This window comes from Peromyscus maniculatus, chromosome 2, assembly GCF_049852395.1.
Source record: "Peromyscus maniculatus bairdii isolate BWxNUB_F1_BW_parent chromosome 2, HU_Pman_BW_mat_3.1, whole genome shotgun sequence".
NCBI classification, from domain to species: Eukaryota; Metazoa; Chordata; class Mammalia; order Rodentia; family Cricetidae; genus Peromyscus; species Peromyscus maniculatus.
This window is the reverse complement of record NC_134853.1, coordinates 151,815,870-151,830,669: the sequence shown is the minus strand read 5'-3', so window position 1 is coordinate 151,830,669 and position 14,800 is coordinate 151,815,870. Positions and strand designations below refer to the sequence as shown.

Genomic DNA, 14,800 nt, shown 5'->3' with positions numbered 1-14,800 from the left:
CTCCATATTGTGGAAGAGGGCATGTCTGGAGGGCTGGGAGTACCTGTGGTTGAGGTACCATCTTCCTTCTGCAGCCAAGCTGCAGTGCCCCCTGAGAATCAACAGTTGTTGGAAGTGGTTTTGTAGCTCGTCTCCGAGTCTGCCTCTTACTTATTTTGTGTGTGTGCACATGCATGTGCATATATACAGCTGTGGAAGTTAGTCCTGTCCTTTCCCCTCGTGGGTACCAGGAATAGAACTCAGGTGTCATACAAGGTGGCAGGTGCCCTTAACTCATTGACCATCCTGCCTGCCACCCCCTTTTTCTTTACTTCTTTAGAGAGGGTCTTGTGGTGGTTTGAATGAGAATGACCCCCAATAGGCTCATATATTTGAATACTTGGTCCCCAGCTGGAATTGTTTGGGAAGGATCAGGAGGTCTTGTTAGAAGAAGTGTGTCATGGGGGTGGGCATTAATTAAGCCCATGCCATTTCTAGTTAGTGCTCTCAACCTTGTACCTGTGGATCAAGATGTAAACTCTTGCTACTGCTCCGGCACTCTGCCTGCCTGCCTGCCTGCCTGCCGCCTGCCTGCCGCCTGCCTGCCTGCCTGCCGCCGCATTGGTGATGATCATGGACTCTAGCCCTGGGGAACCATGACCGCCGGATCACATGCTTTCTTTTATAAGTTGTCTTGGTCATGGTGTCCTGTCATAGCAATAGAAAACTAAGATAAATCTCATGTAGCCCAGGCTAGCTTCCAGCTCACCGTTACTGAGGCTAGCCTGAGCTGTGCACCACCGCTCCCAGCTTTACTTCTCATTTGAAGACGGAGGAAGAGTCTGGCAGAGTGCAGTGTCTGCAGTTCCTATCAGTAAGGCCGAGGCTGGCCGAGGGCACAGGACTCCAGACCAGTGGTCCTTCCTCAGCACATAGCGTGTGCTTCAGTCTTCCTTAAGTGGGGATGATAATAGCTCTATGGCTTCCTCATGGGATTGTTGTGAAACCAAAGGTGTGTGAAGCTAATTAAAAGCGTGAACAAAGGTACTTTGATAGGCATAACGCATTGTGCACACAGCTAGCACGCTGTTTATTGAGTGTTACTGGCAGCTTCTAAGTTCAGTCCGACTTGGGAACATTACGAGGTGAATCGGTTAAGAGCTGGCCTTGAAGGAAGAGAAGCAGCAAATCCACAGTTCAAGGGAGGAGACAGGAAAAGTTAAGAACCAGCTTTTCTTTTTGAGTTGTGATTTTGAAACAGAAAGTTTGACAGCCTTTTTTTTTAATAGTTGAGATATTCACATGCCAGAAATGTATTGACAGAAAATTTATAGTTCAACTATTATTTTGTTTATTAGTTTGTTTTTTGAAGACAGAGTTTCTCTGTAGCCTTAGCGGTCCTGGAACTTGCTCTGTAGACCAAGCTGGCCTCGAACTCACAGAGCTCTGCTTGGCTCTGCCTCCCAAGTGCTGGGATTAAAGGCCTGCACCACCACCGCCCGGCTGGTTTTTTAAAAATTTTTAATTATATGTACGTGCCTGTGGACATGTGAGGAGCATAGATGCCTGTTGATTCTCCTAGGACTGGAGTTGTAGGTGGGTGTGAGCCCCCCCAGTGTGAGTGCTGGGAACTAAGTCAGGTCCTCTGCAAGAGCAGCCCCTGCGCTTTCCTGCTGTGCTAGCTTTCCAGGCCCACTGTGGTGGTTTATGCCCGCCCTCCAAGACTAGTGTGGCCATGTATGTCTTAGACCTGATTGTTTTAACTGTGGGTTCATACTGGTTTTCCTGTTTCATTAATCATATTCCACATTTTGAAAATTGCTATAGCTAGAAAGTTGATGTTTTTAATTTTTTTTTTTTGCTTGTTTGTTTTTTGGGTTTTCGAGACAGGGTTTCTCTGTAGCTTTAGAGCCTGCCCTGGAACTCACTCTGTGGACCAGGCTGGCCTCGAACTCACAGAGGTCCAACTGCCTCTGCCTCCCCAGTGCTGGGATTAAAGGCGTGCGCCACCACTGCCCAGCTAGAAAGAGTTTTAAAGGGGCTTTATATGAGGAGCTCCAGCCCTTGTGCATCCCCTAGCTGCATCCCTGGCCAGGGGCTTTTTCACAGATGGTCGGTCACAGCGCTGTTCACACCAGCCAATAGATAAATAATGTACTGTATCAGTGTAGTGGAATACTGTTTAGCTGTAAAATGGAAATGAAGTAGTGATAGTACAAAGTGGATCTCAAATAAAATTATGGTAAGTGAAAGAAGCCATATACGAAAGGCCATATATTGCTAATGGAACATCTGGAGTGGGTAGATCCGTCGGGATAGGATGGAGAATGGCATTTGCCAGGTGTTGGGGATGTTGGGGAAATGGGAACTGATTGTTTACGGGGTATGGAGTAATGCAAATGTTCTGGAACAAGCCAGGGGTGGTGGTTGCACAACAGTGTGTACTGGGTACCACTGAATTGTGTATTCAGAAGTGACGCATCTTATGTTGTGTGAATCTGCTTCAGTTGAAAAGCCCGCACCCCTTTGCTGTCCTCTGCCCTGACATCTCTCCTCTCTGTTTTTAGGGTTCTATCCTATGACATCATCTTTCACTGGGATGTTCTCAGAAGTTTATCCTTTTGTTAGGGAGTTGGTGGGTGCACACATGTGTTGTGGGTATGTGTGAACGTGTCTTTTGAGTTATGTGTGGAAGCAAGAGGTCAACCTCAGATGTAGCCCACTTTATTAAAATTTTTGTGAGTATACATGTGATATATGGAGTAGGGTCACAACCACACCACTGTGTGAGAGGGTCAGAGGACAACTTCTGAGAGCTGGTTTTCTCCTTCCACTGTGGGTCCCTGGGATATACTCAGGTGGTCAGGCTTGCGTGGCAAGCTCTTCTGCCTGCTGACTCATCTCACCACGTGTGGTGATCCCCGGCTACACACACAGCGCGCGCACACACACACACACACACACACACACACACACACACACACACACACACACACACACACACCACTTTTTGAGATGGTCTAGGCTGATGGCTGGCAAGCTCCAAGAATCTGCCTGTCTCCCATCTCCCAGCATTACAGGAGCAGCTGCCACGCCTAGCTTTGTTTACGTGAGTTCTGTGGATGGAACTCGCAAGCGCTTTACTTTATTGAGTTATCCCAGCTCCCCTTCCCCTTTTCTTAGAGACAGTCTATGTAGCCCAGGTAACCTAAGCTCATGGTCCTCCTGCCTCAGTACCTCCAGTTTACAGGCATGCACTACCAAGCCTGGAGTTTTTAATTGCTTTTTTTTTTTTTTTTTGGTTAAATTACTGTCTCTACATTTTACTTTTCTGTTGAAATATTGAATTGTTTTTCTTTTTCTTTTTTTTTTAAATAAGGTTTATTGCCGGGCGTTGGTGGCGCACGCCTTTAATCCCAGCACTCGGGAGGCAGAGCCAGGCGGATCTCTGTGAGTTCAAGGCTTGCCTGGGCTACCAAGTGAGTTCCAGGAAAGGCGCAAAGCTACACAGAGAAACCCTGTCTCGAAAAACCAAAAAAAAAAAAAAAAAAAAAAAAGATTTATTTATTATGTATACACACACCAGAAGAGGGCACCAGATCCCATTATAGATGGTTGTGAGCCACCATGTGGTTGCTGGGAATTGAACTCAGGACCTCTGGAAGAATAACCAGTGCTCTTAACCTCTGAGCCATCTCTCCAGCCCAGAATTGTTTTTCTTTATGTCCAGCACATCTGTAAACATCTCTGCGTAAGGTTTTTGTGTGAAGTTTCCTCTTTAAATCAAAGTTACAATTTTCCTTCTAATCTCCCTACTTAAAGCTATCAGTAAAGACACCATGCTCTGTGATAGGATGCCCAGTGTCAGCTTCCTTCTTGATAGAGAATGTGACCTGGGCTACCAGATGTGTATAACAGGACCTGCCGAGTCTTTGAGTTCACATTCCCCTCATTTGTTGAGTATCTGCTGTGTCCCAGGCACTGTTGAGAACCTTCACACTTATTTCATTATTTGTTCCTCACACTGAGGAAGGTATACCTACCCTGTTCCCATTTTACAGATGTGCAAATTGGACCTCATGTGAAGTATCTCCCCGCCCCCCCCAGCTGAGGACCAAACCCAGGGCCTTGTGCTTGCTAGGAAAGCACTCTACCACTGAACTAAATCCCCAACCCAATGTGAAGTATCTTGTCGCCGTCTTCTTCTTCTTCTTCTTCTTCTTCTTCTTCTTCTTCTTCTTCTTCTTCTTCTTCTTCTTCTTCTTCTTCTTCCTTCTTCTTCCTTCTTCTTCCTCCTCCTCCTCCTCCTCCTCCTTCTTCTTCTTGTCTGGGCAGAGAGAGAGAGAGAGAGGTATCTTGTGTTCTTGACACATTGAGGGAGCTGGAATTCATGCCCAGGTGCATGATTTATTTATTTTTATTTTATGTGAATTGGTGTTTTTCCAACATATATGTCTCTGTGAGGGTGTTGGATCTCCTGGAGCTGGAGTTACAGACAGTTGTGAGCTGCCATGTGGGTGCTGGGAATTGAACCTGGGTCCTGTGGAAGAACAGCCAGTGCCCTTAACCATTGAGCCATCTCTCCAGCCCCAAGGTGTTACATTGATAAAATCCATTTTGTGTTGTTATTTTTTTCTGCTACATTGTCCAGGCAGACTCTGGCCAACATGAAATGGGGTTTTTCTCTATGTTTGCATGTTAACACTTAGCCCTGGTTCCAGATGGGTAATTTCCGTGGCTTTTCTTTATTCTAAGGCTCGCCAGCCTCGCCTCTTACATTGTTGGTACCCTTTGCATTATGAGTAGATTTTTCCCCCTCTAAAGCCAGCTGTTAATTCTTTTCTTTAGTATTTAGTATGTATATGATTATATGTGTGGGTGTATACATGCCACAGTGTGTATGGAGGTCAGAGAACAACTTGATGAAGTTGGATTTCTCCTTCCATGTTATATGTGGGTTCTAGGAATCAAATTTAAGTTCCGGGTTTGCTTGGCAATTGCTTTTACCTGCTGAGCCATCTTGCTGTGCTGGTCCTGAATATTAGTTTCTTGTTAGTGCTAGCCTCGGGAGGAAGAAAGTTGCAGGCAGGATCGGGTTAAAGGTGCCCTGCTAGTGATTTTAGGCCCGTGGGAGAATACCTTCAGAGAGGTGTGACGTCCGTCTGCACAGCAGCTCAGCTCTTATCTCTGTTAGAACATGAAGTCGTGTTTTCCTCTGTGCTGGCCTGGGTTAGACAATTCGCTTTCTCCTCCTCTCATGAATGTCTGTTAGGGCTGGCCTGTAGCATCCTAACTACAGATCATACCCTGAAAACCTTTGTCCTCTAGCTAGAGAAAGTCTTTCCTGAGCTTTCATTCTCTATAAACAAATTAGTTCTCAATGCTCTTCCAGCTCCAAGTGTGAAAGTCGGGGTGTGGCACTCAGCACCCCGCCTCAGAGTGAGGAGGAGGACATGTTCTCCTTTTCTAGTGGCTCCACGTAGTCATGTTCTTCTGGACTTTCTTCTAAGATGTATGAATAAATAAGTAAGATTCAGTTCATCTTTCCAAGTCCAGCTCATTAAAATTCTTGTGCTAAAATTCTTGAAATTATTAATTTGACCATTACATGATTTACATATTGCATCTGAGAGAGAATCCCCGTTGGTGTCATCCTCTGTGGTCACGTACGTCTCTGCAGTATGTCAGTCTCACCCCCATTCCCAAGCTTCTGTATCTGACCTGTTGACTGTCAAGAATGCTCATTGAAGTAGCAGTTAGAAGTTGGCCATGACGTCATCTTCTCATTGTGAAGTAAGTTTTGATTTGTTGATCTAATTCTTTATGGCAGAGAGACTTTGGATGGTAATATGAAACTAGTTGTGCCCCTTGGTAGATTTAAAGGCATTTCTTCCTCTGTAAATCTTTTATCTAGTTAGATACGCCTACAGAACTTTGTGGAAAGGCACTGAGTCTTTGTTTCCTTGAGAAAAGGCAGGCTGGATTCCAGGACAGTTTTCCAGTATGTTACCATTTCTTCTCAGGATGGAGCAGAAATGTTCATTAAAATGCTAAGTAGGTATTAGTTATATCGAATTTAACAGGTTGAAATCTGTATTTTTTTAAAAAGATTTATTTATTTATTATGTATACAGTGTTCTGTCTACACGTATCTCTGCAGGCCAGAAGAGGGCACCAGATCTCATTACAGATGGTTGTGAGCCACCATGTGGTTGCTGGGAATTGAACTCAGGACCTCTGGAAGAGCCAGCAGTGCTCTTAACCTCTGAGCCATCTCTCCAGCCCTTAAATCTGTATTTTAATTTTACCTCCTGGCTGACTGGTTTCCTGTGTGTCAGATTTCCTTTCTCCACTTTGATTCTTTCTGTGTTTTGAAGCCACACGTGAATCTTAACTAAACCACTTGTCTTGGTCCTGGGCTTGGTTGTAAGTGCTGTGTCTTTTGTCTCAGCAGTCTCCATGTTAAACACTGGTTAATGCTGCGGAGGAAACTGATGAATAAGTCGTTGTGATTTGGTTGGCTCTTTGGGTTCTCATGGTGGCCATTACACTGGTAAAGAATATGCCATTGTGATTAAGAACATGGGCTTTGAGTCATATAGGCTTGGGCTTGAGTTCCTTCCTAGACTAGCTCCAGTTTATTGGCCAGATGACACTGGGAAACTGTTACATGTCCATGAACATGTTGCTTATGTTTAAAATGACAACAGGAAGCTGGATGGTAGAGGTGCACGCCTCTAATCCCAGCACTTGGAAGACAGTGGCAGGCAGATCTCTGTGATTTCGAGGCCAGCCTGGTCTATAGAGCAAGTTCTGGGACAGCCAGAGCTACACAGAGAAACCCTGTTTTGGAAAAACAAACAAAATGACAATAATGTACTTAACAGCTTTTGCCGTGCTGTGGTTGAAGGCAGGGCCTTGGGCATGCTCTCGCACCCCACCCATTTTTCTTTTTTTTTTTTTTTTTTGGTTTTTCGAGACAGGGTTTCTCTGTATAGCTTTGCGCCTTTCCTGGAACTCACTTGGTAGCCCAGGCTGGCCTCGAACTCACAGAGATCCGCCTGGCTCTGCCTCCCGAGTGCTGGGATTAAAGGTGTGCGCCACCACCGCCCGGCATCCATTTTTCTTTTTTGAAATAGGGTTTCACTAAGTTACTTAGACTGGCCTTGAACTCACTCTGTGGCTTCGGACTGGCATTGACCTCAGAGTCCTTTTCAATATGAGGTTTCTCTGAATAGCCCTCACTATCCTGGAACTCACTCTGTAGACCAGGCTGGCCTCTGCCTGCCTCTGCCTCCCGAGTACTGGGACTTGAGTCTTACAGCAGCCTTCCAGTTAGCTGGAATCCAGGTCTACATCATCACTCTGGCTCCTCCTAAGCTGCTGCTGGAACCTTTATTGCTTTGCTGCCTCAGTAATCTCTCCTCAGAAGCCCCCCCCCCCCCAACTCTGGCAGATGACTGAAAAGGTATTAAAGCTGGGCATGGTAGCGTACACCTTTAGAGGCAGAGGCAGAGACAGGCAGATTTCTGTGGATTTGAGGCCAGACTGGTCTACATAGTTCCAGGGCAGCCAGGGCTACATAGTCAAATCATGTCTTGAACTCCCCCCTCCAGAAAAGGCCACTACAAACCATAAACAACTTTTGGGGTTTTATCCCTGCCCCTATTAAAACTAAATGTGCCTTGATGAGTAGAGGTGTGGTTTGGTTGTTAAGTGCTGGCCCATGAAAGCAGAGGGCCGTTAAGTTCATGTCACCAGAACCCCAGGCGTGGTAGTGCCCACCAGGAATCCTAGCACCGGGGAGGGAGAGACCGGAGAGTCACTGGAGTTCTCTGGGCAACCGGTCTGCCCACGCAGTGAGAGATCCTATGTTCAAAAAGAGAGGTAAAGCGCTAAGAGGAGGCTACTGAATACCCATCTCTGGCCAACATACGCATGCCTTCCTCCCCTCCTTCCCCTCCCTTCCCTTCCTTCATCCTCCCTCTAGGGCAGGGGTTCTCCATCTTCCTAATGCTGCGACCCTTTAATACAGTTCCTCATGTTGTGGTGACCCCTGACCATCAAATTATTTTGTTGCTACTTCATAACTAATTTTGCTACTGTTATGAATGTAATGCAAATATCTGATATATAGGATGTCTGATATGCAACCCCCAAGGGGGTCCTGTCCCAGAGGTTGAGAACATTTGAAAAGTAGAGTGAAAAAGTCCTAACCTCCAAAGTAGTTGTATTTCATTTTTAATACATAACTGAGGTATAGTGTTTGTTTAGGGCTGTACATAGCATATGTGCATTTTCCTTCACGGTTATTATTTCTTTTTAAAAAACTTTATACTGCCTTCGTTTTTATGTGTAGAGTGTATATATGTGTGTGGTTGCACATGTACTGGCTGGAATCATTTCTCATTCTATCATGTGGTTCTCAGGGATTTAATTAAGGTTGTGAGTCTTGGTGGGAAGTAACCTTTACACATTGAGCCGTTTCAATGACCTGTGATTATCATTTCTGATCTCTCTGTGATGTCATATGGCAATCCAGACTGCCAATACTGAGAACTTGTGTGGGGTTCTTTTCCTGCTACAAAATCTTTGACGAATGTACTTGAGTTTTCTTCTTGCATTTGTATTCTTTCCTTTTGCCATATGTTAAAGAATTGCATTGCTTACTCTATTAAACAGAGTTGGATGGTATAGGAATAGCTTTCTGAGGTGATGGAGCCAAGGCCAAACTGTCCAGATACTGAAGAGGAATTTTTCTTTTTTCTTTTAATTTATTTATTCTTATGTTATATGTACATTGGTGTTTTGCTTGCATGTATGTCTTTTTTTTTTTTTTCCCCAAGACAGGGTTTCTCTGTATAGCTTTGAGCCTTTCCTGGAACTTGTTTTGTAGACCAGGCTGGCCTCGAACTCACAGAGATCTGCCTGCCTCTGCCTCCTGAGTGCTGGGATTAAAGGCATGTGCCACCACTGCCTGCTTTTTTTGCGGGGGAGTATGTATATCTGTATGAGGGTGTCAGATCTTGGAGTTACAGACAGTTGTGAGCTCCCATGTGGGTGCTGGGATTTGAACCCCAGGTCCTCTGGAAGAGCAGTCAGTACTCTTAACTACTGAGCCATCTCTCCAGCCCTGAGGAATTTCTGTTGAATCTTGGGTGTGGTCATCACACATTTACTTACCATTCTTTAAAAAAACATTTACTGTGCCAAGGACACCATAAGAAAACCCACAGAATCAACTAACCTGGGCTTACAGAGTCTCACAGAGACTGAACTGCCAACCAGAGAGCTTGCCTGGGACTGACATATGTGACAGTTGTGTAGCTTGGTCTTCTTGAGGGACTCCTAATAGGGAGCAGGGGTTGTCTCTACTGCCTGCCTGCTCTGGGACCCTATCCTCATCCAGCCTTAATAGGAGAGGAGGTGCCTAATCTTACTGCAACTTGATATACCGTGGCTGGTTGATGTACGTGGAATGCCTTCACTTTTCTAAAGAAAAAAAAAGGAGTGGATGGAGGGAGGGAGGGGAAACTGTGATCAGGCTGGGGGAAAAATTAATAAAAAAAAAATAGATTTAAAAAGATTAATTAATAAATCTCAAAAAGTGTTTTTACTAGGGGCTGGGGAGATGCTTGTCCAGGGGACCCTGGCTTGATTACCAGCAAGCACCACATCGATGACAACTGTGTCTAACTCCAGCTCCAAGGAGATCTGACTTCTCTAGCCTCTGCTGGCCCCTGCACTCATGTTCACATGCCTACACAGAAACTCTCACACACATACATACAGAATTTAAGTTAGGAAAATGAATTTTTAAAAAAATTACTAGCTAGGCCTGGAGGGATTGCTCAGTGATTAAGAGCTCCTCCAGAGAACCTGGGTTTGATACTATGCATCCAAATGGCAGCTCACAACCCACTGGAACTCCAGTTTCAGGGGACCCGCCATCTTCTGGGCTTCACAGGCATGCACATAATGCACAGACATACATGCAGGCGAAGTACTCCTACACATAACATTTAAAATTTTTTTGTTTGTTTTTGCTTTTCGAGACAGGGTTTCTCTGTCTGCATCCTGGAACTTGCTCTGTAGACCAGGCTGGCCTTGAACTCACAGAGATCCACCTGCCTCTACCTCCTGGATGCTGGGATTAAAGGGGTGAGCCATTACCACCGGGCAAATTTTTTTTTTTTTTTGGTTTTTCGAGACAGGGTTTCTCTGTGTAGCTTTGCGCCTTTCCTGGAGCTCACTTGGTAGCCCAGGCTGGCCTCGAACTCACAGAGATCCGCCTGGCTCTGCCTCCCGAGGGCTGGGATTAAAGGCATGCGCCACCACCGCCCGGCTATGTTTTTAAATTAAAAATAATTATTGGAGCCGGATGGTGGTGGCAGCACATGTTTTTAATCCCAGCACTCAGGAGGTAGAGGCGGATGGATCTCTCAGTTCGAGGCCAGCCTAGTCTACAGATCTGAGTTCCAGGACAGCCAGGGCCATTCATTACAGAGAAACCCTGTCCCAAAAAACTTAAATAAATAAATAAATAAATAAATAAATAAATAAATAAATAAATAAATAAATAAATAAATAAGTAAATAAGTAAATAAATAAAAAGTAAGTAAATAAATGAATGAATGAATGAGTGAATAAATAAATAAATAAATAAATAAATAAATAAATAAATAAATAAATAAATACCGGAGCTGGTGAGATGGCTCAAAGTTAAAGCTCCTGTCACCGAAGCCTGGCTACCTACCTGTATTGGATCCTTAAACTCAGATAAAGCTGGAAGGAGAAAGGAGAACCAATCCCACAAAGAGATCTCTGTCTCCACATGCATATGCCCGCTGCTAATAGTAGTAGCTGTAGTAATAAAGCTATTTACTGATTTATTATAAAGGGTTTTACAAAGGATGGAAAGGAGCGTGGAGCTTCCTCGTCCTTTCCAAGAGCTTCCATGTGTCAGTTCTCAGTCTTTGATTTTGGGAAACTGTCCACGGTACTGATTTGGTTGTGGGCGAGTCCAGCTGAGGGTCTCAGGTCTACAGTGTGATAGTTCAGATAGTTGCCGCAGGTATCATGGGACAAGTGGACGCTGACATTTGTGCCCTGTTGACTTAGAACATACTTCCATCTGCCACCCTGCGTCCACAGCCATTCCTGGTGAGGCGTCATGACTCCCCAGGTGCTGGCTCAGTGCTCCCTGTGGTCATGAGTGGCTCAGTGCTCACTGTCTTTACTCACTCGGGCCTCCTTCAGCCCACCGTGGCACCCATGACTGAGAGGAGGGTAGTGGGCTGTGTTAGGAGTGGGGTCAGGCTTGTGAAGGTGCCTTGCTCCATTTCCCAAGGCTTGATGGTGCTTTTTGTTTGCCTTGCAGGTAATTAAATGCTTGTCTTGTGGACCTGGGCTTGGCTGGAATGTGCAAGGGTCTTGAAGATCCTTCTGTAGCTTCCTTCTGCTGAACCATTAAGAGAAGATGGCAAAAGTCAACATAACTAGAGACCTCATTCGTAGGCAAATCAAGGTGAGTGCAGACCGCTGAACCAGTGCATTAGGCCCTTTGTTCTCCTAGAGCAGTGCTCTCAACCTTCCTAACGCTGTGACTCTTTAACACGGGTCCTCATGCTGTGGTGACCTCCAACCATAACATTATTTTCCTTGCTACTTCATGACTGTAATGTTGCTACTGTTGTGAATCGCAATGTAAATATCTGTGTTTTCCCGTGGTCTTAGGAAACACCTGTGAGAGGATCATTCCACCCCCAAAGGGGTTGGGACCCACAGGTTGAGAACCAATGCCCTACAAAGTCATTTAAAGATACCCCTCCCCCCCCCAAAAAAAAAGACACCTCAAAACAGACAAAAATACAGGTCTATAGTGGTAGACTTACCTAAAGTCACATTGCTTGCTAGTAGCAGACTGAGGATAGAATCAAGGTGTCCTGTCTCCTCGAATTGTTTCGAGTAATTCATGGAGGCTCCCTGTCTCCGAGTTTGTGCCGCCATTGTTAAGATTCATGTAGGATGGTGAGCTGTCCGTGTAGAGAAGCCGTCAGTGTGGGACGCACACAAGAGTGAGTAACGGCCCCCTCACTGCTCCAGCTGCTAAGCTGCAGACATGCTGGAAACTAGAGTACAGCGTGAGGGGTTCTCCTTGAGGCCCCCGTGCACTGTAGCCTGTCCTCTGCAGTTCGCATGTAAAAGGCAGCAGCGATGCCTGTGAGATGCGTGAATGACTGGGCATTGGGTTCAGTTAGTGAGAGCTCCAGGGAGCCTCGGCACGGGAGCCAGAGAAGCTGAGAAGAGTTTCAAGCGTGCTGTCGTGCCTCTGGTGTCGTGCCTCTGGTCAGAACCCCAGGCTGGAGCCAGCGGCTTCCTAGTCCATTGCCGGGAGTAGTGGGACCGCCTGAAGACTCGTCCTTGTTTGCCTGTGCTCTACTGTTTCTGTTACGTCATGGTTCAGTGAAAAGTTCAATGCTAGAGCTCTTTTAAACAGAGAAATTAAACGGCATAACAGCCAGTGGGATTGGTGGTGCACACCTTTAATCTCAGCCCCCAGAGCAGGGGATCTCAGTGAGTTCAAGGCTAGCTTCAGCTACCTAATGGGTTCCAACTAGGGCTTCATGGTGGGACCCTGTTTTCAAAAATGGTACATAGAATTTCAAATGGATGAACTGGATGAACCGAGTGTAATGGATGCCTTGATAGGAACCAGGTGCTTGGTGTACATTAGTCTGTGTGTTTGTCTATTTTACCTTGTATCAGTGAATCCTTTTAGGCTTGTTTTTATGAGGTCTTTGGGGATTTTATTGGAGTGGGTAGCCCTTAAAGACAAGGAACTATTTTTTAGAAGCTCAGTATCAAGTAGGTCATTTTTGTATATGTATATGTGTGCCCTTACAATGTATATCCTAAAGGTATGCCCTTCCATCTGAACTATGCAAACATTCCCTATTTGTTTTCTTTTTCAATTCTTTGTTATCTTTTCTGTTTCTTATTATGCTGGTATAGGGTTGAATATTAAGAAGTTAGATATATTGGAGATTAGAGGTGGCTCAGTGTGTTTAAGCACTAACTGTTCTTCCAGAGGGCTTGGGTTTGATTCCCAGCATCTGTGTGGTGGTTCACAGCCATCTACATTTCCAGTTCCAGGGGATCCGGCACCCTCTTCTGACCTTCAGACACCAGGCATGCACATGGTGCACAGATGTACATGGAGACAAAACATCCATTCACATAAAACAGATTTTAAAAAAGATAGATATTAAATAATACTGAATCAAAGAAACTACAACTTTGTTTTTGTCCTCCAGGAACGGGGTGCCCTGAGCTTTGAACGGCGATATCATGTCACAGATCCATTTATCCGGCGGCTGGGCCTGGAAGCAGAGCTTCAGGTAAAGATCCAGTTTGCATTGCAGACCCACACAGCCTGTTTCCCATCCTCTGTGTAGTGCTGGGGTTAAAGGTGTGCGCCACCACATTTAGCTAGGTTTTTGTTTTTTTAATTAGGTGATGGGTATGTTCATGTGTGTGCAGGTACTCTTGGGTACCAGAGGCATCAGATTCCCCCTAGAGCTGGAGTTACAGGCAGTTGTGAACCACCCTATGGGTGCAGGAACTGAACTCAGGTCCTCTGTGAGCAGAATGTACTTAACTACTAACTCATCTCTCTAGCCCCTAATTTTTTAAATATTATTCTTTTTTTTGTTTTGTTTTGTTTTGTTTTGTTTTCAAGACAGAGTTTCTTTGTGTTGTTTTGGTGCCTGTCATGGATCTCAATCTGTAGCCCAGGCTGGCTTCAAACTCACAGAGATCTGCTTAGCCCCGCCTCCTGAGTGCTGGCATTAAAGGTGTGCACCACCACTGCCCGGCTATTCTTAAATTACATGCATTATACAGTCATCCTTGATACACTTGTGGGATTTTTCTGGAACTTCCCACAAGTACAAGTATCTTCAAATGCTCAAGGTTTTTGTATGAAATGATGTGTCATTTGCATATAACCTACAAACATACTCCTGAATACTTCACAACATCTCTAGATTGTTTTTAATACCTAATACCATGTAAATGCTGTGTAAACAGTTATTATACTGTACTGTTTCAGGATAATGATGAGGAAAAGATGTTTTCCCGTGTTCAGCACAGATGTGACTGCCTTTAACCTGACTCTTGTTTTCTCTCTGCCTGGCTGAGTCTACCCACAAGGAACCTGCTGGAGTCAGTTCCATCTGTAGCTCCCCTTCTCCGCTCGCCTCTGTTGCCCTTCTCTTGTTACTGGTTTTGAAACAGTATTTCTTTGTAGCCTAGATTAGCCTTGAATTTACTTAAAATGTACCCAAGACTGTTCTTGAACTTCTGACCCTTGTGCTTCTAAATCCTGTGTTAGAATTACAGGTATGGTCTACCAGGCCTGGTGTCGATTGCTTTTATTTCCTTTTTGTTTCTTAAATTCAAATTAGACTGAGTCAAGGTGGTATGTCAAAGAAGTTCCATAGCCTTTATGTAAACTGTAGCATGGAAGAGGCAAAGTGGGCCTTAAGATTTTAAATATGGGGCTGGGGAGATGGCTCAGAGGTTCAGACCACCAGCATCTCTTCCGGAGGTCCTGAGTTCAGTTCCCAGCATCCATATGGTGGCGCACAACCATCTGTAATGAGATCTGGTGCACCCTTCTGGCGTGCAGGAGGAATACATGCAGACAGAACACTGTATACATAATAAATAAATCTTTAAAAATATTTATATAAGTCTGTGCTGCTGTGAACATTCATGCAAACATTTTTGTGTAGAGACAAACTTTTAGATCTCTTTG

At 45.0% G+C, this 14,800-nt stretch overlaps 1 protein-coding gene across 5 annotated transcripts in view; it reads left to right on the top strand.

The window, feature by feature from the left end:
- The window catches only part of Wdtc1 (WD and tetratricopeptide repeats 1), a 70,603-nt gene that overhangs the window by 23,017 nt on the left and 32,786 nt on the right, over positions 1 to 14,800 (top strand). For all 5 annotated transcript variants that reach the window (XM_042272024.2, XM_015994506.3, XM_006975618.4 and 2 more), the window contains 2 exons: positions 11,360 to 11,506; positions 13,296 to 13,379. In XM_042272024.2, coding sequence (XP_042127958.2) covers positions 11,459 to 11,506; positions 13,296 to 13,379 — 132 coding nt within the window. In that variant the 5' untranslated portion in view covers positions 11,360 to 11,458. The remainder of the gene's footprint in view (positions 1 to 11,359; positions 11,507 to 13,295; positions 13,380 to 14,800) is intronic.